Here is a 20,940-nt window from a genome sequence, read left to right as displayed (position 1 = left end):
TGGAGTTGGGAAAGCTCAGCAGGGCGCAGGACACTGCAGCAGCAAAAGCTGCAGGCGGAGAGGAAGGAGGTGGAGGAAGGGGATGGATGGAATGGGTCGGGGATGGGGGGTGGCGTGGATGGAGCTGCTGGCTGCAAAGTGCTGGGGCAGGGAAGAGGGAAGTGGAAGGACCCCCCTCCCTCCACTTGCACGAGTCCTGTGAGCAAAATTCTACTTCGTGAGCTACTGGCATTGAAGTTGTGAGCTACTGCATCAATTAGTTTGTTCTAGGGCAGGGGTACGGAACGTTGGCTCCCCAGATGTTTTTTTTTGCCTACAACTCCTATCAGCCCCAGCCATTGGCCATGCTGACTGGGGCTGATGGGAGTTGTAGGCAAAAAACATCTGGAGAGCCAATGTTCCCTACCCCTGTAGGGCCATTTCTCCTGAGCTGAGACAAAAATGTGTGAGCTGGAGGCTAAAAAATTGTGAGCTAGCTCACACTCACTCAGCTTAGAGGGAACACTGGTGCAGTCCCAACTTTACCCCCAATGTTTTAAGGTTGGCTCCTTCGACTTGGCCACTTTCAGAGCTTCCAACTTTTGCCCCTACCCCAGAAAGCTTCTGAGAAGCGGCAAATCCTGCAGTGAATGGGAAAGGATTTCCCCTGACTTAAACTCCCCCACCCCACCCCGTTTTAAAATCCTGACTACGCCCCTAGGCCAGTCCTTCCCTGCTCTGGCACATCAAGATATACTTCTTCTGTACAGGAAGGTTCCACCTAGGAATCACAGCTAACAGCCACAGGAAGCTCTTGGTTTTGCTGGCAATTCCAGCTGTCTCCCCACCGCCACGGCTTTTACACAGATGCTCATTTATGGCTCCACAAGAGACCTTTCAAATCCCAGAACCATGAATCAGGGCCAGTTCCTCAGCCGACAGTGTGGCCAAAGAAATCCCACCGTCATATAAATTATAGCGGAGAGGGGGGAGGGTATCATTGCCTCTGCTGTGGAAACACTGGGAGAACATTTGAAAACACCTAACCAAGCCAGCCTGAGTTGATGGATGGGGCAGCTGCCTGTAAAGCACTACGCTCTGCAAAGCAGGGAGGGGAGGCAGAGGAGAAGACTAAATGTTAAAGATGCAAGCAATCCCCGGCGGGGAGAACTTAGATTTTTTTCCCCCCCTGCAGTTCTCGGTTGCAACAGAAGGTCTAACGCAGGGGTCCTCAAACTTTTTAAATAGGGGGCCAGTTCACTGTCCCTCAGACTGTTGGAGGGCCGGACTGCAGTTACTGTACAAGGCCGCGGGCCAACAGTTCTCCGTCTTCTGCATCTCTCTCCCTTCCCCACAGCAAACACCCCGGCCTGGGAACTCGCCTCACCTCGGTATCACCTCACACTCTGTCTCCGCCGCCTCAGCCCAGTGCCAGAAGTGTGCGTTGCTAACGCGGGTTTAGGTCGAACGTCACTTCCGGTCTGATTTTGCCATAACCCGGCGGGCCGCATCTGGCCCGCGGGCCGTAGTTTGAGGACCCCTGGTCTAACTGAATGGAATGCTATAGAACAAGGCTGTAGACGAGTGCACCTTTAAGACCAACTAAGTTTTATTCAGAATGTAAGCTTTCGTATGCTCTTAAGCAGACTTCATCAGACAAATGTCTGCTTAAAGAGCGTACGAAAGCTTACGTTCTGAATAAAACGTAGTTGGGCTTAAAGGCGCACTTGTCTATTGCTTTGTTCTGTTGCTTCAGACCAACACGGCTGCCTGCTGGGATCTATCTGAACGGAATGCTGACAGATTGCAGCCCTGTTCGGAAGTTCCCATCGAGTGCACACACAATCTATGCACAAGAGCACGTCCGGTAGCACTGTAAAAGCTACCAGAACACCCGTACAGAAACAAGCTAGCCCAATCTCATCAGATCTCAGAAGCTAAGCAGAGTCGGTCCTGGTCAGGGCTGGAATTCTAGCAGGAGCACCTTTGCATATTAGGCCACACACCCCTGATGCAGCCAATCCTCCAAGAGCTTACAAGGCTCTTTTTTGTAAGCTCTTGGAGGATTGGCTACATCAGGGGGTGTGTGGCCTATCATGCAAAGGCGCTCCTGCTAGAATTCCACCCCTGGCCCTGGTTACCACTTGGATGAGAGACCACCAAGGAAGTCCAGGGCTGCTATGCAGAAGCTGACAATGACAAAACACCTCTGAATGCCTCTTGCCTTGAAAACCCTACCGGGTCGCCAGGCAACAGCTGCGACTGGACGACAGCTTCCACCTCTGCCTGCACCTTAAAGACCAACAAGGTTCCCAAGGTATATGGTTTTGAGGGCCAAAGCTCTCTTCATCAGATACAGAGCCTTGGTTCTGAAAAGGTTATACCCTTAGGACTGCCAGCTTGGGGGTTGGGAAACACCTAAAGATTTCAGGGGTGGAGCCAGGGCTCCTCAGTTCCCGCCAGTGGCGGGGGACCCCTTGGTTTGGCGGGCCCCACCCGGTTGGCAGGGAAGAGGCCGCTGGGGGGATCTCTGCCCCCCACAAAGAGCCCATTGCTGTGCAGCGCGATGACATCACCTGGAAATGACGCTCTCGAGATTTGATTGGAACTCTATGGTTTCGCGCGGGGACGCTTTAGCAATTTGGGGGGAAACTAGAGTGTCCCAACGCAAAGCCATAGAGCTCCAATCAAATTCCTAGGGTGTCATACATGACCAGGCCAGCGCGATACGTCACTTCCGGGTAACGTCATCGCTCCCCGCTGGCAGCTGCAGGGGACTTGGCAACCCTAGGTGGAGCCTAGGGATGGTGGGGTTTGGGGAGGGGCCTCAGCAGGGTATTGTGCCATACAGCCCACCCTCCAAAGCAGCCATTTTCTCTGGGGGAACTGATCTTTGTTGGCTGCAGATCCAAAGGTAATAACTGGAGACCTCCAGGCCCCACCTGCAGGTTGGCAACACCAACGCAATGCCACGGAGTCCGCCTTCCAAAACAGCCATTTTCTCCAAAGGAAAAGAACTCTGTAGTCTGAAGATCACAGGTCAGATTGGGAGATTTCCAGGCCTCACCTGGAGGCTGACAACCCTAAGGGGGGGGGGAGAGGTCAGCAAGATATAATGACACTCATCAAAGCAGCCATGGTCTAGGCTTCCCAACCCTCCCGCCCTGGCGGGGGACCCCCAAGTTTGCACCCTCCTCCCCCGCTGTCCCAAAAAATGGAAGCGGGGGGAGGGAAGAGGGGAACGGCGCAAAGGCCACGGCGCGAGTCGACTCCGGGTCCTTCGGAGCAGCAAGTTGAAGAGGCGGCAGCGGCGCACAGCGTCGTCGTCGGCCTGCTCCGCTCCCCTCCCGTCTGAGGTCAATCAGAGAAGGGGAGGGGGCAGGCCAGGACTCAGCAAGAGCGGGCAGCAGTGCGCAGCGGCGGCGGCCTGTTCTGCTGTCCTCCAGTCCTCTGAGGTGAGGAGGAGGCAGCAAGCGCGAGTGGGCAGCAGAGCGCAGCGGCGGCGGCCTGTTCTGGGAATCACAGGGATTTGTATTGATAGCAACTACACAGGATTCAAATAAACAATGAAAGATTCCATGCATAAAATGAACACCAGGGATCACAGCCAGCAGTGCACCTTATAGAATTTAAAGCAGGGTGAGTGCTAATGTTTTAAGTTTCTTTAAAAAAAAAAAAAACTTTAATTGTGTTTGTGGAAGAAAGGCATTTAAAAAGGTGTGCCGTCCCTTTAAATGTGATGGCCAGCACTCCCTTGGAGTTCAATTATGCTCGTCACACCCTTGTTCCTGGCTCCACCCCCAATGTCTCCTGGCTCCACCCCCAAAGTCTCCTGGCTCCACCCCCAAAGTCCCCAGATTTTTCTTTGATTGGACTTGGCAACCCTACTATGGTCTGGAAATCAGTTGTCATTCTAGATCTCCAGGCCCCACTTGGAGGCTGGCAACCTGGGATAGCGCTGTTAAAGCAGAGGAGAAGTAGGTGGACACATTGCCAAACTCTTCCCTCAGGCACTGGTTTTGCCTCTAAATGCACTCCCCCATCCACAAACACACACATGGCCTTTCTCTAGACTTGTATCTTTCCTTGAATCTCAGTGGGCCTGTTTCTGTCCTGGAAGTCCTGTCGGGCTCCCTTCCATTCAGCCTGTAAAGGACAGAGAAGGGAGGCCAGCGGCAGACACAAGCCTTCAAAAGCCCTTCTTGAATGTCTTCATTAGCAGCATCTGATGGGTGGGGGCCCCTTTTATAGGTTAATTCACAGCAGAGAGCCCCTACCGAGGGCATATCAATCAAGCAGTGTAAATAAACAAGATGAGGTAAATGGAAAGTTCTTAAGATGGCGCCAAAGCAGACATCAGGCAAAGAGCTGTGGGGAAAGCTTCCACAGCTGAGGGGCCATCAGAGGAAAGGTCCTGTCTCTAGAAGTCACACACTGATACTCTGAAGCACATATGGAACTAGAGTTTCCAATTCTGGCTTGAGAAATTACTGAGGATTGGGAGGGGAGCCTGGAGATGACAGGGTTTTGGGGAGCAGAGGGACCTCAGTGTATAATCCCATACAGCATACCTTCCAGAGCAGCCATTTTTTCCAGACAAACTGATCTCTTTTTGTCCAGAGATCAACTGAAATCCTGGGAAATTTCCAGGCTTAGAGATACCAGTCTCCAGCCTCTCCCCCAGAATTATGTCTCATCTCCGCACTACAGAGATTAGTTCCCCTGAAGAAAATGGATGCTTTGGAGAGTGGAATCGATGACATTGTACCCACTGAAGTCCCTGTCCTGCCAGGTTCCATCCCCAAATCTCCGGGAGTTTCCCAGTCTGGTAAATCAACCTCACCATCACCCGCTGGTGGCAAGGGAGACCTGGCGAGCTGACCCAGGCTCCACCTGGAGGCTGCCATCCTACATGGAACAAGACCTCCAACCAGGGCTTTTTTTGTAGCAGGAACTCCTTTGCATATTAGGCCACACACCCCTGATGTAGCCAATCCTCTTGTAGCTTACAGTATGCCCTGTAAGGAATTCTAGCAGGACCTCCTTTGCCTATTAGGCCACACACCCCTGATGTAGCCAGTCCTCCTGGAACTCACAGCAGGCTTTGTACGAAGAGCCCTGTAAGGAATTCTAGCAGGACCTCCTTTGCATATTAGGCCACACACCCCTGATGTAGCCAATCCTCGTGGAGCTTACAGTAAGCCCTGTAGTGTAAGGAGAGCTCTGTAAGCTTCGGGAGGATTGGCTACGTCAGGCAGGGGTGTAGCCTAATATGCAAAGGAGTTCCTGTTACAAAAAAAAAAAGTTCTGCAGGCTCCGACAAAGATCAAAATTGTTGGAAGACACACGGCCATGCAGATCTGAGCGCTGCTTGACACGGGCAGGATGAGGTGGCAGGATGGACTGGACCGTTTCTAACAGCAGGTGGTGGTGGGTTCCATTTTTGCTCCCTGCGTATGACATTTCCCGTGACCTCAGAGAGTGGAGAAAACCAAACAGGGCAGGGAAAAAAGATCTTCCCTGTTGCTTTGGTTGCGCTTTTTGCACACAGGCAAGTACTCCAAAATTCAAACATTTTGGGGAAGTGTAGAATTGCTCTGCTGTTGCCGGGGGAAATGTATTAAAATCGATGTTGTATATTGAGAGAGTCCATCATTACAGTAAGGGACGATGTAACAATACGTGATCAGCTGGAATGAAATTCAATTCAAATACAGATCCACCCCAAATTTGTGGGGATTGGCCACCATGGGATCTATAGCCAAAGTATATAAAGTAAGTAAATAAATGCAGGGCTTTTTTTTTTGTAGCAAGAGCTCCTTTGCACATTAGGCCACACCCCCTGATGTGGCCAATCCTCCAAGAGCTTACAGGGCTCTTCTTACAGGGCCTACTGTCAGCTTCAGGAGGACTGGCTACATCAGGGGTGTGTGGCCTAATATGCAAAGGAGTTCCTGCTACAAAAAAAGCCCTGAATAAATGGGTCATTGGTCAGAAAGAAGACACTATTAAATATCCTGGAAGGGAGGTTTTTTCATATGAGAGTCATACCTAGTTCTCAAAAACAGGGATGTAGGCATAGTTGAGAGAGACCAGGGCTAAACGGGTGAGGTTAAAAGAAGGAAGAGGGGTGAGCCTACAGGTTCAAGAGCCACATTATCTTCAAGTTTTTTGGTTTTCTTGCTGGCATCACAGTACATCTTTTCTCAAATTGTTGGACACCGTTTCCAATAATACTGAATCAAATATCCAGACAACACGCTTGAGATTTAAATAACCCTCAAGAATCACCAACAGATTGAATGCCAGCTACGTAGCCCATACAGAACTGGTACTGATTTACCACAGTGCCATTCAACCCAAAGGGTCCCCCCCCCCCAGCCCCTGGTTTAATCTACATTTGAATGCTTTCGCTTTCAACACAATACAGTTGACATCCCATAAATCTTATTTAATTCAACCGGGATAAAATGCCAGCCTCGTTTTTGTATGAAGCCTTTACACAAAGCCAAGGACCCGCTCTGAAAGCAGATGATGTCATGAAACAAACACTAGAATGTTAACTTCGAATTATTCTGGTTTGTTGTTGTTTTTTTAAGTTGGTGGCAATGGAGGAAACCTCCATGCCAAGAATCAACAAAGCTATTTTCAACATCTGTCGTTCCAACTATTGTCGGGAGGTTCTGGAACTCACCTGACACATAAAGGATAACGGCTTGGCACACAAAATATGAGCATTCCTCCAGGATATTTTCAGTGCCACCAGCCACCCCCAGCAGATAGATTCAGGTGAGTATGAACATATATATGAAGCTGCCTTCTTCTGAATCAGACCCACGGTCCATCAAAGTCTGTATTGTCTACTCAGACTGGCAGCGGCTCTCCAGGGTCTCATGCTAAGGTTTTTCATGCCTATTTGCCTGGACCCTTTTGAGTTGGAGATGCCGGGGACTGAAACTGGGACTTTCTGCTTACCAAGAAGATGCTCTTCCACTGAGCCACCATCCCTCCCCTAAAGTAGCCACGTTAATCTAAAGCAACAGAATAAAGTTTGAGTCCAGTGGCATCTTAAGACCAACAGAGTTTAATTCTAGGTATCAACTGGCGAAAGCTTATACCCAGAATTAAACTTTGTTGGTCTTAAAAGTGCTGCCAGACTCTCCGAAGCACAGTTATACCCATCTAAGATCATTGAACAGAACGGACTTATAAGAGTGTAAGTCCGCTTAGGATGCCACAGTTCGATCTTTGCTGGATGATAAGTGTGTTGCAGGACAGGTTCTCAATCTGCAAGAAACTGCAGAAGGATCAGAACTGTTTTTACAGGCAATTATTTCCACTCAGCACAATGGCCTAAGCCCCCCATTGGACCCCCCCCATCTGTTAACCCCCATAGTGTATCCCTGCTTAGTATCATCCCACCTCCATCTCTACCACTTCTGGCCACCCAACTCCACCCTTAAATTGGTTAGATATTTAATAGTTCTTCAATGGGGCTTTCCACAAGGGTGGCTGCATTCGTTGCCAAATAAGAACTGGAATTGTGCAGCCCTTTCAAAGCAATCCCTTTCCCAGGAGCCTCCCAAAGCACATGAATCTTATACTGAATGAGACCCTCAGTCCCTTAAGGCCAGTGTTGTCCACTCAGATGGGCAGTGACTCTCCAGGGTCTCATGTGGAGGTCTTTCATGTCACCTATTGCCTGGTCCTTTTAACTGGACCTGTCAGGGATTGAACCTCTCCCCACATGTACCCCAGAGAGTACAGCGTTCAGGGGCCCTGAATCTTTTGTTAGTCCCCGGGCCGAAGGAGGCCACATGGAGTACAACCAGGGCCAGGGCCTTCTCTGTGGCAGCACCTGTGTTGTGGAATGCACTCCTGGATGACATCAGGGCCCTGCAGGATCTTTCCCACTTGCATATGGAAACTAAGACGGCAGAGAGCTGCCAAACCGCCTAGAAGCTGATTGTTTTATACCATCGATATCGCGCTCCTTTGGGCCATGGATTGGTGCCATCCAGGCCTTGAATTCAGCAGGAGCTCCCAGGAGCGCAACTCCTGAACCTTTCTGAGGATTCCCCCTCCTCCTCCTCCCCACCTACCTAGTCCATTGGATAGTAGGTGCAACTGCATAACAATCCCTGGATGAGCTCCACCACCTATTTTTCTACAAAACAGTCCCTAAGTGCCTTTGGAAACTGAAGAGAATTATGGGAATGCTGCATAGCCTTTTTTACACTATGTTCTAATTGTGATATAGCACCAATGTTATTGTTTTAATGTTATATTGTCTTAATGTTTGATTATTGTGTTTTTAAGATGCCAGGTTGGCTTGTTAGCTGCCCTGAGCCTGCTCGTGGGGAGGGCGGGATATAAATGGAATAAATAAATTAATTAAATAAATAAACCTGGTTCTACCAGGCTCTACCACTGAACCATGGTTTCTCTCATCACTTCTCTAGGGGAATGTGCAGAGATCCTACTGTGCCATTGGGGGCATACAGCCTGCTGTAACACCAGGACAAAACTCTAGGAACCCCATTCCAATCTGGAAGGGTCTGACACCTCAAGAGTGCCATTCGCCTGCAGTCCAGTATTTTGCTTTGTTTTCCAATCCTACCTTTCCTAGCCGGTTTGGTGGAGTGGTTAAGTGTGCAGACTCTTATCCGGGAGAACCGGGTTTGATTCCTCACTTCTCCACTTGCAGCTGCTGGAATGGCCTTGGGTCAGCCATAGCTCTCGTAGGAGTTGTCCTTGAAAGGGCAGCTTCCATGAGAGCCCTCTCAGTTCCACCCACCTCACAGGGTGTCTGTTGTGGGGGGAGAAGATATAGGAGATTCTAAGCTGCTCTGAGTCTCTGAGTCAGAGAGAAAAGCGGGGCATAAATCTGCAGTCTTCTTCTTCCTCCTCTACGGAGTTGAGAGCAGCACAAAGGCTGCCTCGTCCTGTTTTAGCTTCACATACCATCCTGTGAGGCAGGGTAGGCCAAGAGACTACAACTGACTCTGAGCCACTCTGCAACTGAGTGGAGGATTCGAACCCAGATCTTCCCCATCGTAAGTCTATCCACCACACCACACTGGCTTAGTCCGAATGACTGGCGAATACGGGCTGAGAAGCAGGTATTGGCTGAAAATGTCAAGCTTGTTTCAGGAACTACGGTTGTGAGAATCCAGCTGTCTGTGGTCCAGGGAGAAAACTCAGGTTCAACCCCCTTGGGTGCCGGCCTCCAAGTTCTTAAATTAGATGTAATCCTGTCTCCCTCTAGTGGTCGGTCTGGCTACTGCTGCCAGCCTGAGGCCTCCAAAGCACCTGGCGTAGTTTACCTGAAGGGAAGGACATATTTGTCAAGATGCTTCAGCTGTATTCTCTCCTGCCTTATCGCTTGCAAGAGATCTGGGCACATGAAGCTACCTGATATTGAATCAGTCTGTTGGTCCATCCCAGTATTGCCTACTCTGACTGGCAGCCGCTCTCCAGGCCCCTGGAGGGGGGGGCTCTTTCACACCACCTGCTGCTTGAGATCCTATATCTGGAGATGCCGGGGACTGAACCAGTGACCTTCTGCACACACAGCAGGTGCCTGACTGCCAAATCACAGCCTCTCCCCATAAGTACCGAGCTGAATTCACTAGGAGCCAGTGAGATACAGGGGAGCAGAGTGCTGGATTTGCACCCAAGTACAAATTCTTGCTTGAGAATTTCTTTCTCAGGCTTGCCTACCTCATAGGGTGGTTGTGTGGAAGGAAGGAAGGATGGGATACTTATATGATAGATAAAAGCAGTTTATACCAGCCTGGTTACATCCTGCAAGGATATTGCAGTCTTGCCAGGCACAGTAACAGGAAAACGCCTTGTTGGATCAGACAAAACTTCTGTCTAATCCAGGGGAGGCCAAACTGTGGCTCGGGAGCCACATGAGCCTCTTTCACACATATTGTGTGGCTCTTGAGCCCCCCCCACACACACACCGTTGGCCTGCTTGGAAAAGGCATTTGTCTCTTTAAATCAGTTCTCCAAGTCAAGCCAGTGAAGGCTTGGAGAATGCATTTAAAGTTAAAGCTGCTTTCTTTCCTCCTCCCCCTCCCTCCATCTATTTTCCTTCCTCCCTCCCTTCCTTGCAGCTCTCAAACATCTGACAATCATGTCTTGTGGCTCTCAGATGTCTGACATTTATTCTATGTGGCTCTTACATTAAGCAAGTTTGGCCACCCCTGGTCTAATCCATTTTCCTGATTCACGCCAAGGCCAATCAGATGTCCAGGAAGGTCAGGACGTTGCAAAAGAGGGCAAAGCCTCCAAACGTTGCATCCCCAACCCAAAAACTGGCATTCAACAAAGCTTTCTTCCATTTGTCTAATGCTCTGTCAAAGTCCTTTAATGCCCCTTTAAAGCTTATCATCGCCATATCCTGTAGCAGTCAGTTCCACGTGTTAATTATGGGGACGAGCATCTTCTTTTGAATCTTCTTCCTCGGTTTACTTCCGCTGTTCATTGAAATGCCTGTTGACTCAGATATTGCAAGGAGATTCGTGAGAAGGGCCAGCCCTGCCGCTAGGCAAACTAGGAGCCTGCCTAGGGCGCTGGCCTTCTGGAGGAGCAAATCAGGCACCCTTGTGTGACTTGGTGACATTAACAGTGCACAGGAGGGGCACCAGAAATTAGCCTTGCCTAGGGTGCCGGACAGTCTAAGGACAGCCTTGCAGGAAGGGAACAGCCGAGGGCAAGGTGCACAGTTCTCTCCGATTGGGTCCTCATCGTAAGGGAGATTAGGCTGAGATCGACTGGCCCGAGGCTGCCCAGAAAGCTTCACAGCTGAGGAAGGATTGGAATTCAGGTCTCCCCAGCCCTGGGCAGGCACTCTAGATACTACACCACACGGCCTTTGCTTCAACAGCAGCGAAATCAGGAATGGCTTCAAGAGCTGGCACGGTTGGGCGGCTGCCAAATCTCGTGGACCAGCAAAGCCCCCCCCCACACACACACATACACACACCAGGGAGAACAGATGCCTGACCTCACCCTATGGAGCCATGCAATCCTCACCCACCCCCCTCACTGGGAAATTACCTCAGACCCGAAGCGTTGAGTCTCACTCCCACCCCCAATCCTGTTTGGCCTCTTTCCCCATGATGTTGAACTTTCACTAAGTAATTCTCAGATACCTTCATATCTACCTCTACCATCATAAGGACTGGGAACTTGGGTTTTTTTTGTTTGTTTCTTAAAAAAAATGAAGGCAATGATACGGGGCCACCTGCGGGAATTTCCTCTTAGAGAGGCACTTGGCCGCCATCCACTTCGGACCTCTTGGGGAAAGGGAAGAGATGCCTAAAATCCCTGCAACGGCAGCAGCTTGAGATCCAGGATGGGTCCCCTAAGGAAGGGGGGGCTGCAGCCCTCTTGGCAGCCTCCTCCCAACCAAAGAAACAGAAGCAACCCTACGCAAAACGTTGCGGCAGAAGCACCGCTGTAGCAGAGACCTCTGGCGGAACGAGCCACAATTCCATCAATCTTAACGGGAGGCATGGAGAGCTTCCAGGGATGGACTAGCCCTTAAAGTCACTGGGGGAAGCCAGTGTGGTGTCGTGGTTAAGTGCATGGACTCTTCTCTGGGAGAAGCGGGTTTGATTCCCCACTCCTCCACTTGCAGCTGCTGGAGTGGCCTTGGGTCAGCCATAGCTCTCGCAGAGGTTGTCCTTGAAAGGGCAGCTTCTGGGAGAGCTCTCTCAGTCCCACCCACCTCACAGGTTGCCTGTTGTGGGGGGAAGGAGATAAAGGAGATTGTGAGCCGCTCTGAGACTCTCGAGATTCGGAGGGGAGGGCAGGATAGAAATCCAATATCATCATCATCATCATCATCATCATCAATGGGGTGCTGCCCCGAAAGGCCTGGGGAGGGGTCACCCACAAGCTGAACCAAGTGGCTCCTGGGGCCCTGGGGCCAGTGTCAGAGGAAACCCTGTGGAAGCCCCTGGGCAGCTGAAAGCTTGGGAGGCCCCTTGCAAAGTATCTCAGAGTCTGAGCACCCGCTCCACTGCCCACGGCCCCCGCTGCAGCTTGCAAGCCCCTTCGTCAAAGCCCCTTTTACCAAGCCGCGGGGGAGAGGCAGAGAGGCAAACTTGGTGACAACATCAGCAGCAGCCGCACCAGGCAAGTCGGGCAAAGAGCAGCTCCGTTGCTGGCTGCGCGTGCAGGCTGGGAAGGCTGCAAGCAGGGGGGAAACCAGAGGGGGGAAGCTGGCCCGCGACTTCTGGGGGATCCTCTGCCTGTTTGAACAGCCCCATCTGCTCCTGGCATGGGTCTTTCCAGATTGGTATTGCCCACTCTGGCCGGCAGCCGCTTGCAAGAGCCAGAGAGGCCTGAAATATCTTTGATTGGAGGTGTTGCTCCTCGAAACATGGAGCCTTCTGGCACACGGTCTAGCGCTGGTCCCCCCCATTACCCTTTGTGACGTGGACCAATGTTCTGGTTCAGCATGAGGCCGCTTCAGCTGCTCCTAGGATCTTCCCCTCCAGCAGAAATGAAAGGAAAGCTACTGGTTGGGGAGAGCTGCAGGGCTGCACCACCTCCATCCAAGTGAAGGGGGGAGGCTCAGCCTGGCTGCAACCGGAGCGAAACAGCGGCATGCCTGACCCGCTCTCTCTTCTCCTTGCCCTTGTAATGTTTTGCCTTTCCAAAGTCTCTTTGCCAGCAAGCCGGGACCAGCCTCTTCAGTCGACGGCGACCGCTTTGGGAGAAAAACTGCCTGCCAAGCAACACCTAAATTAGGAAGAAGGGAAAGGGCTTGGCTCCGAAGTCGGGGAGCTCGTCGAAATTATCAGTTGTTGTTGTTGTCGACGTTGCTGAGCTACCCTTTATTCTTTCTGGGCAAGGCCGGCCGGCCAATTTTGTGTACCTGGGCAGGAGCACAAGTATTTCCCGCACGGATTTAACTCATCCACAAAAGCCGCACGGGGAACCAATCCACTCGAAGCGGAGAACTGGAGGACAGGTTAAGACCTGCCTGTTCCAGCCCTTTCCAGCTGCTTGCCCTGCCTTCTGCTGTGCCCGGGTGAGATGGATGTGGTTTGTTTTGCATAATTTTCCGATTCTGTTCCTCCTGGAGAGGTCCAGGGTGGCATTCAAGTCTCGCTCCCCCAGACCTTTAAAAATCCTGTTTGGCTTCTTTCCCCCTGCAGCTAAAATTCCAAGTATTTCTCACATACCTTCCAGTCTCCCTTTACCATCATAAGGACTAGGAACTTGCTTTTCTATGCACAAAAGCAAGGGCTGCTGAATTCTGCACGGGACAAAATTAAAGGGGAATCCAGCGGCAAAGACTTTTTCCTCCCTTGCTGTCAAGTCACAACTGACTTATGGCAACAGTGTCGAATCAAACCCTGTGGAGGCCCCTAGGCAATCCAAACCTTGGGGGGCCCCTCGGAAATTATCTCCTAATATCTCCTGCATTCACCTTCTCAAAAGCCCCGTTGACAAAGCTGCAGGGGAGAGGCGGAGAGAGGCAAACCGGCCCGGGGGCCCTAAAGGTGTCAAGGCCCACAGGCTGGTGCCTACATGGCCTATTTGTTAATCCAGCCCTGCACGGCAACTCCATGGGGTTTTCAAGGCAAATGACATTCATGTGAAGAGGGTTTGCCTTTGCCTGCCTCCATTGAAACACTTGGAGAAACGTCAACTGCGGGGTGACATGATAGAGGTTTACAAGATAATGCATGGGATGGAGAAAGTAGAGAAAGAAGTCCTTTTCTCCCTTTCTCACAATACAAGAACTCGTGGGCATTCGATGAAATTGCTGAGCAGTCAGGTTAAAACGAATAAAAGGAAGTACTTCTTCACCCAAAGGATGATTAACATGTGGAATTCACTGCCACAGGAGGTGGTGGCAGCCACAAGCATGGCCACCTTCAAGAGGGGTTTAGATAAAAATATGGAGCAGAGGTCCATCAGGGGCTATTAGCCACAGTGTGTGTGTATATATAATTTTTTTTTTTTTTGCCACTGTGTGACACAGAGTGTTGGACTGGATGGGCCGTTGGCCTGATCCAACATGGCTTCTCTTATGTTCTTATGTTCATCTCCGTGTCACGACCCTGGACTTCCTTGGTGGCCTCCCTTCCAAATACTAGCCAGGTCTGACAAGGGCTTTTTTTGTAACAGGAACTCCTTTCTATATTAGGCCACACCCCCGTCATGTAGCCTATCCTCTAAGAGTTTACAGGGCTCTTCTTACAGGGCCTACTGTAAACTCCAGGAGGATTGGCGACACCAGGAGGGTGTGGCCTAATATGCAAAGGAGTCCCTGCTACAAAGCAAAGTCCCGGGACCGACCCTACTCAGCTTCCCAGCTCTGACTAGCCTCAGGCTACCCAGATCGGGACCCTTAAAGACGAACAACATTTATTACAGCGTACGTTTTCAAGACTCAGAGCAAGTTCAAATTCATAAGAGCTTATGTTGAAATTAATTAGCCTTCCAGATGCCCCTAGGCTTGTTTCACCTTGCAGTAACAAAATGATACAGCTACACCTGCTCACACCTGGTCAATGTTGTCCCTTGCTATGAGACTATAGCTTTATATTCCCCGATCCCTTTATAGTTCAGCTCAAACACCGGGCATTTTTCCCCATATCAAGGGCTTGTTCTGACTCAGCCTTCAAACTATCATCCAGTCTTGGCAGATTAACCACCCAGGGTTTTATTTTTCCTTGACTGATCAAGGAATGTCAATAAGTGTTCACATCCAAGTTAATTAAAATGCAGTTGAGGACGCTGCAAGAGGTTCTTAGAAAAGGCGTTCCCTTTTCTAAGATGGTCCCGATCTGCTGACATCTTTACAAATATTTGCATTGAAACAATCTTCCCACAGCGTCCTAGGACAGTGCTCGCTTGACATCTCCTCATATGGACGGCCTAGTTGTATGCACGACCGTCAACTAGCGCTGCGAGATCTGCTTTGTGTGTCAGTGAGAAAGGCGGACTATAAATCCTATTGCTTCGGTGTGCAAAGTGCCAGCAAGCGGCGGCTGACTTGTGCAGGGCTGGATTAACAATGAAGCCAAGTACGCACCGGCCTTTGGGCCCCCATACCTTTAGGGGCCCTGGGTGGCTATTCTCCCGCCTGCAGCCCTCCCAGCCTGCACGCACAGCCAGCAACTGAGCCGCTCTTCACCTAACTTGCCTGGTGTGGCTGCTGGTGGTGTTGTTGCCAAGTTTGCCTCTCTCTCCCCCCGCCCCCAGCTTTGCCAAAGGGGTTTTTGAGAAGGTGCCTGGAGGCTGCAGCAGGGCCACTGTCAGCGGAGTGGGCACTCTGATGCTGAGCCTCCATATTAGGAGATAATTTGGAGGGGGGCAAGATTTCAACTGCCTAGGGGCCTCCACAGGATTTAATACAACACTGGACTTGTGAACATATGAAGCTGCCTTCTACTGAATCAGGCCCTGGGTCCATCAAAGTCAGTATTGCCTACTCAGACTGGCAGCGGCTCTCCAGGGTCTCAAGCTGAGGTTTTTCACAACTATTTGCCTGGAGCCTTTTTAGTTGGAGATTGAACCTGGATCTTCTGCTTACCAAGCAGGTGCTCTACCACTGAGCCACCGTCCCTCTCCAGCAGCCCTGTAAGGTTTTCAAGGCAGGAGACTAACGATGGTGGATGCTATTGCCTTCCTCTGCATAGCAATCCCGGCTTTCCTTGTTGGTCTCCCATCCAATTACTGAGCAGGGCCAACCGTGCTTAGCTTTGGAGACCTTATGAGATTAGGCTAGCCTGGGCCATCCATGTCAGGACTGATACAGTTTAGTAAATTTGCTTCCAGTTAGTCTGGGAACAGGAGTGGCCAAACTTGTTTAATGTACCGTAAGTACCACATAGAACAAACATCAGAGGTAGGAAGGGAGGTAGGAAGGGAGGAAGAAAGGGAGGAAGGGAGGAAGGAAGGAAGGAAGGAAGGAAGGAAGGAAGGAAGGAAGGAAGGAAGGAAGGAAGGAAGGAAGGAAGGAAGGAAGGAAGGAAGGAAGGAAGGAAGGAAGATAGATAGATTGGGGAGGGGGGAGAGAAAGAGGTGGAAAGAAAGCAACTTTAACTTTAGATGACTTCTCCAAGCTGGCCGACAAGGCAGTTGGGGCTTTGAGAGCCACATAATACGTGTGAAAGAGCCGCATGTGGCTCCCGAGCCACAGTTTGGCCACCCCTGGTCTGGAGCATATTTTTATTCAATCATGAAGGTGGGTTTTTTAACTGATTAATCATCCAGGGACGAGACCTTGAATAAACTTATTAGGGAGTAAATCCCACTGAACTCAGATTACTCGTGGGGGTGGGGGGAAACTGCACATGTCTGGCAGGTACAAAGAATCTGAGTAAACATGCATATAATTTCATGGGCTATATCGGCACTGTGCTTAAAGCTGATGTCCCTGTTCCAGTTTCTGTCTGACTTAAAGCCTCCGAAGAAAGCAAGTAGCTCTAAATGCTGCTTTGCCTCTTGAATAAGGATTCCCGCACACAGAGGAATCTTGGGTTTCCAGAGATGTTTCAGTTCCAATTTTAGTACATGTGCTGTGGAAGCGAGCACGGTTTCCAGGGATGAGAGATGGAACATCACCCAGTCAGCTGCCTGACACTCCTGTCCTGGGATACTGTGCCAGGAAGAGAGCAACTCTGAGCATGTGAAGACGATTTCCAACTAAAACTCTAGACCAGGGGTGTCGAACTCATTTGTTATGAGGGCCAAAACTGACATAAATGAGACCTTGTCGGGCCAAGCCATTTTGGGTTGGGCCATATGTGTAGCAATTTAAGATTAGGTTAAAAAAAAAAACCTTAAAACATCCTTAAAACATTAGCACTCATTGGTCTTAAAGATACTTTCTTTGTATCTCTCCCATGGGATCCAAGGAACTGTGCAAAGGAAGCTCTGGCTCTTTCCTTCTTTCCCCAGGTGACCAGGATGGGGAGGAGTCTAAGCCAATTGAAGGAAGAGAGGTTTGGCTCGGTAGCTCTGCTGTGTGATTGAGAAAACCTGGCAAAGCAAGCTCTCCATCCCCCCTTCCTCTCAGGCGACAAGCCTCAGCCAATGGAGAAAATCAAGGTTTTGCTCTGTAGCTCCTGTGCGATTGAGCAAGCCTGGCAAAGCAAGCTGAGATGCAGAAGGAAGCAAGAGAGGGAGAAGGAAGCAGATTGCGGTCAGTTGTTTGGGGGCCTGATAGGAACCCTCCTGGGGCCTGATTTGGCCCCTGAGTTGCATGTCTGACACCACTGCTCTAGACCTTGGTAGGGCTTTGGCTCCAAAATACCTGGATGCCTGAGAACTGAATTCTATTCTGGAAGGGACCAGACTGTCCCTATATTTGGGGAGGAGCACAAAGCAGTTCACAAATCCTACCATTGCCCTCCACTATTGTATGGATGGGAGGGGTGGGGGGACATCCATCCCTACCCTCAAGATTCTCTGATGGGGGAGGGACATCCGGACAGTCTGGCATGGGGAGCTGCCAGCACCCCTCACTCCGGGCAGGCGCACTCCGCCAGAAGCCCCACGGAGGCGTCCCTCCCAGCCTTACTCTCGAGTAAGTGCGCACACGCCTGCCGCCGCCGGGAGGGAGGGAGCGGCGGCCTCGGGAAACGTCTCAGGCCCGGCTTGCCGCGATCCCCGGCGGCCCCCTCTGCAGGCGGAGTCCCGCGAGCGAGGCTCTCCTCGGGAGTAAGAGCGCAGCGCCAGCCTCTCTCCCCGCTCCCGAGGCAGCCGGGCCCCCCCAACGAGGCTGGCCGGAGGGAGGCGAAGGCGAGGCGGCTCCCGGGCGCCTGGCGCTCCGCCTCGGGGGTGTCCCCGGCCCGCCCCGAGAGCCGCCTCCTGGGGCCGCGCCCCGCCCGCCCGCCGCTCCATCCCGGGAGCGCCCGGCCGAGCTGACAGTCCGGCCGAGCAGCTGCCGCCGGCGCATCAGCCCCCGCCTGCGCCCCAGCTGCTCGGCCCGTCCCAGGCGGCGGCGGCGGAGGAGGAGGAGGAGGCGGCGGCACCTGAGCCTGGGCGGCCGGGCCGGGGCGGGCCGCCGGCCCCTCGGCTCGGCTGGGCTCTCTGGCGGTGCGCGCCGTCCAGGATGAGCCCGCGCTACTTCCTGCGCTCGCTGCTGCTCCTCATCCTGGCCGCCTTCTCGGCCAACGCCAGCAACTGGCTGTGAGTGCGGGCGGGGAGGGGGAGGCCAAGCGGCGGGCACGGGCGAGCCGGGAAGGCGGGCGGGAAGGCGGGCTGCTGCTGGTCGCCTCTTCCGCCGCCCTCGCTCCAGCAGCAGGTGTCGCCTGCAGCAGCCGCCGAGAACCAGCCAGGCAGCCGGCGGAGGCGCACGGAGCTGTCGAGGTCGCGCTTTCCAGCGCCCTGCCTTCACCTGGCCCGGGCGGGGAGGGGGGGGGGAGGGTTTTGCTTGGCCTGCCTTGCAAGGTTGTTGTGCGCATGTGCAATAGTCCTGGCGACGCCGTCCTGAACTCAGAGGAATGGCTAGTGGTTTCTTTCCGCTCGGTCTGCCTCGCAAGATTGCGAGGAAGTTGGGGGGGGGGCTCCCCAAGTCAGGGGCTAGCCCCCCTCTCTCCCCTCCCCCCCGGCGCGTCCGCCTACCCACGAGGAACACCGGCGCTCCCAGCTCTCGGGGAGGGGGGGCCTACTTCAGTGTAGCCCCCCGGAGGCTGCCTGGTATCCCTGCCGATCGGCCTCCTCCCGCCCCAGCTGTTGTCTGCGAAGAGGAAACTGGGCACAGTCTCCCAGGGCCGCCCTGCAGGGGGACTCTGGCGGGGTCCTCTTCCGCGGCGCCTTTGGCTCTGGAGAGCTGCTGGTCGGCTGGGGAGAGGCTGGCTCCCGAGCAAGCGCTGCTAGGGCTGCCCTGCAAGTCAGGGAGCGGGACTTCCTCCTGGTGAGGCGGGTTTAGGATTGGATCCTGGGGCCTTGCTGGACTCTTCAAGGCAGAGGGCTTTTAGCAGAATAAAGCGGCGGGCCTTGGAAGGGGCCGGGTGGCTCCCGCTGGTGGGTTCTGGTCTTTCGGTGACGCTTCTAACGTGGCAATGAGGGTGGATGAAGTCCCTGAATCTGACTGGGACCTCTGGAAGATTCTCTCCACCGCTTGTGTTCGGGCAATTCTGTTTGAAGGGCCTGGAATGGAGGTAGCAGACAGCTTGCTGCGCCTAGAGGAGTGACTAGTGTCTTGGGAGAGGGGGGGGCGGGATTTTTTGGCCTGCCTTGCAAGGTTGTTGTGCGCACGTGCAGTAGTTCTGGCGACGCCATCCTGAACGCAGAGGAATGGCTAGTGTTTTCTTTCCGCTTGGTCTGCCTCGCAAGATTGTTGTGTGCGCCCGAAATTGCCCTGAGGATGCCACCGTGAGTTCCTTGGAAGAACAGCTGGAGATACACGGCAAACCTACTAAAAACCCTTTCTCGAAAGCAGGGGTGGTCAACGGTAGCTCTCCAGATGTTCTTTGCCTACAACTCCCATCAGCCCCCGCCCATTGGCCATGCTGGCCGGGACTGATGGGAGTTGTAGGCAAAAAAACATCTGGAGAGCTATCCTTGGCCACCCCTGATCTAAAGGGCTGTCCTTGACTGGCCCCATATATGTCTGCCTAAAAGAGATTTTGGGGACAGTGGGCCAAGTTTTCAGCAACAACTGTTTGGGGGTGGGGGTGGGGGGAGAGAGGGTAGAGAAAAGAAACTAAGGCCTACTTAGGCTAGCAGCATGATGACTTTCGAAAGCATCTTTATTATCGATGGTATTTTATCAAAGATTTCAGGTTTTCACGGCTGGTAACATCATTAGGGTTTGTAGAATTTTTCGGACTCAAGTGCCGTGTTCTGGTATTTTATCAGATTTTATTTTTATCTTGCCTTTTCTCCAAAATGTTCAGGGTACCGTTTAAGGGTCAGGATATTTTCCCCATTTCATTTTCGCAAGAACCCAGTGACGTAGGTTATGCTAAAGTAACTGGGCGTTCTCCCCCTCTTCCCCCAGGGACCTTTGCAGCAGAGTAAGGATTTATTCTGTTGTATAAACTTCGGTTCCGCAAACTGCATCACGCTTCCCCTACCCCCGCCCTCCCAGCTAAGTAAAAACAGTGACCTCCGCCATATGACTCCAGAAAGCGTTTCATGTCAGTTCCACTAAAGGACTCAAGAGGGGTGCTAACCTCCGAGCAAAACCTCTTCCCCCTGGACAGGGAGTTCCCTTGCTGGGCACTGCTGCCCTAAATGAACTATAGGCCTCATAACTGGATGTCATGGATCATGTGTGTTACTAGGGTTGTGAGTTTTGCTTTTTGCTTGGCTCTCTTGGTATCACCGCACGTCTTCAGAGAGGGCTCCCTTTGGCGTGCTTTACATTTGTGTGCGTGATCTCCTTCTCCGGAAGGATCTGTGTGTGATTCACATTTGTGGAAATCGAGCCTAGGGACAGTGCCCAGGGTTCGCCTGGAGACTCTGTCATTGAGCTCTGTGCCCAGAATTATTTAGGAAACGCCTGTGATGCACCATTTTGCACAGTTAGCTGCTTGGATCCAACTGGTTATCGGTTCTTACGATCTGCACCACTGTGAAACACCTATGGTGCTTAGTTTTGCCACTGTGGTGGAATTCTATCAGGAGCTCCTTTGCATATTAGGCCACACACCCCTGATGTAGCCAATCCTCCAAAGCTTACAAAAAAGAGCCTTGTAAGCTCTTGGAGGATTGGCTACATCAGGGGTGTGTGGCCTAATATGCAAAGGAGCTCCTGCCAGAATCCCACACCTCTGGCCCTTGCAACTGGGCCTTGTGTTAGAAGTCAATCCCACTGAAATCAGGTGTTGACAGGTCAGAAATTGTGGAGAACTTGAACAGTGCCTGTCTCCATAGCGCCAGAGTTCCCTTAAATTTCTTTATGTTTTTGTCCAGAAGTCCATTGATTTGTGAGAATGAGCTGGAAACAGTACTTTTGGGAGGGCACGT

General features: G+C 52.1%; 1 protein-coding gene across 1 annotated transcript in view; it reads left to right on the top strand.

Moving 5' to 3' along the window:
- Nucleotides 1-18,032: 18,032 nt before the first annotated feature.
- Nucleotides 18,033-20,940, top strand: part of WNT4 (Wnt family member 4) — a 47,946-nt gene continuing 45,038 nt past the window's right edge. Inside the window, exon 1 of the mRNA XM_060259264.1 lies at nucleotides 18,033-18,153. Within this exon, the coding sequence (XP_060115247.1) occupies nucleotides 18,077-18,153 (77 nt within the window). The 5' untranslated portion in view covers nucleotides 18,033-18,076. The remainder of the gene's footprint in view (nucleotides 18,154-20,940) is intronic.

This window comes from Heteronotia binoei, chromosome 18 (genome assembly GCF_032191835.1).
Source record: "Heteronotia binoei isolate CCM8104 ecotype False Entrance Well chromosome 18, APGP_CSIRO_Hbin_v1, whole genome shotgun sequence".
In the NCBI taxonomy this organism is placed as follows: Eukaryota; Metazoa; Chordata; class Lepidosauria; order Squamata; family Gekkonidae; genus Heteronotia; species Heteronotia binoei.
The sequence above is the reverse complement of the archived record's forward strand: the minus strand, read 5'-3'. Positions and strand labels throughout refer to the sequence as shown.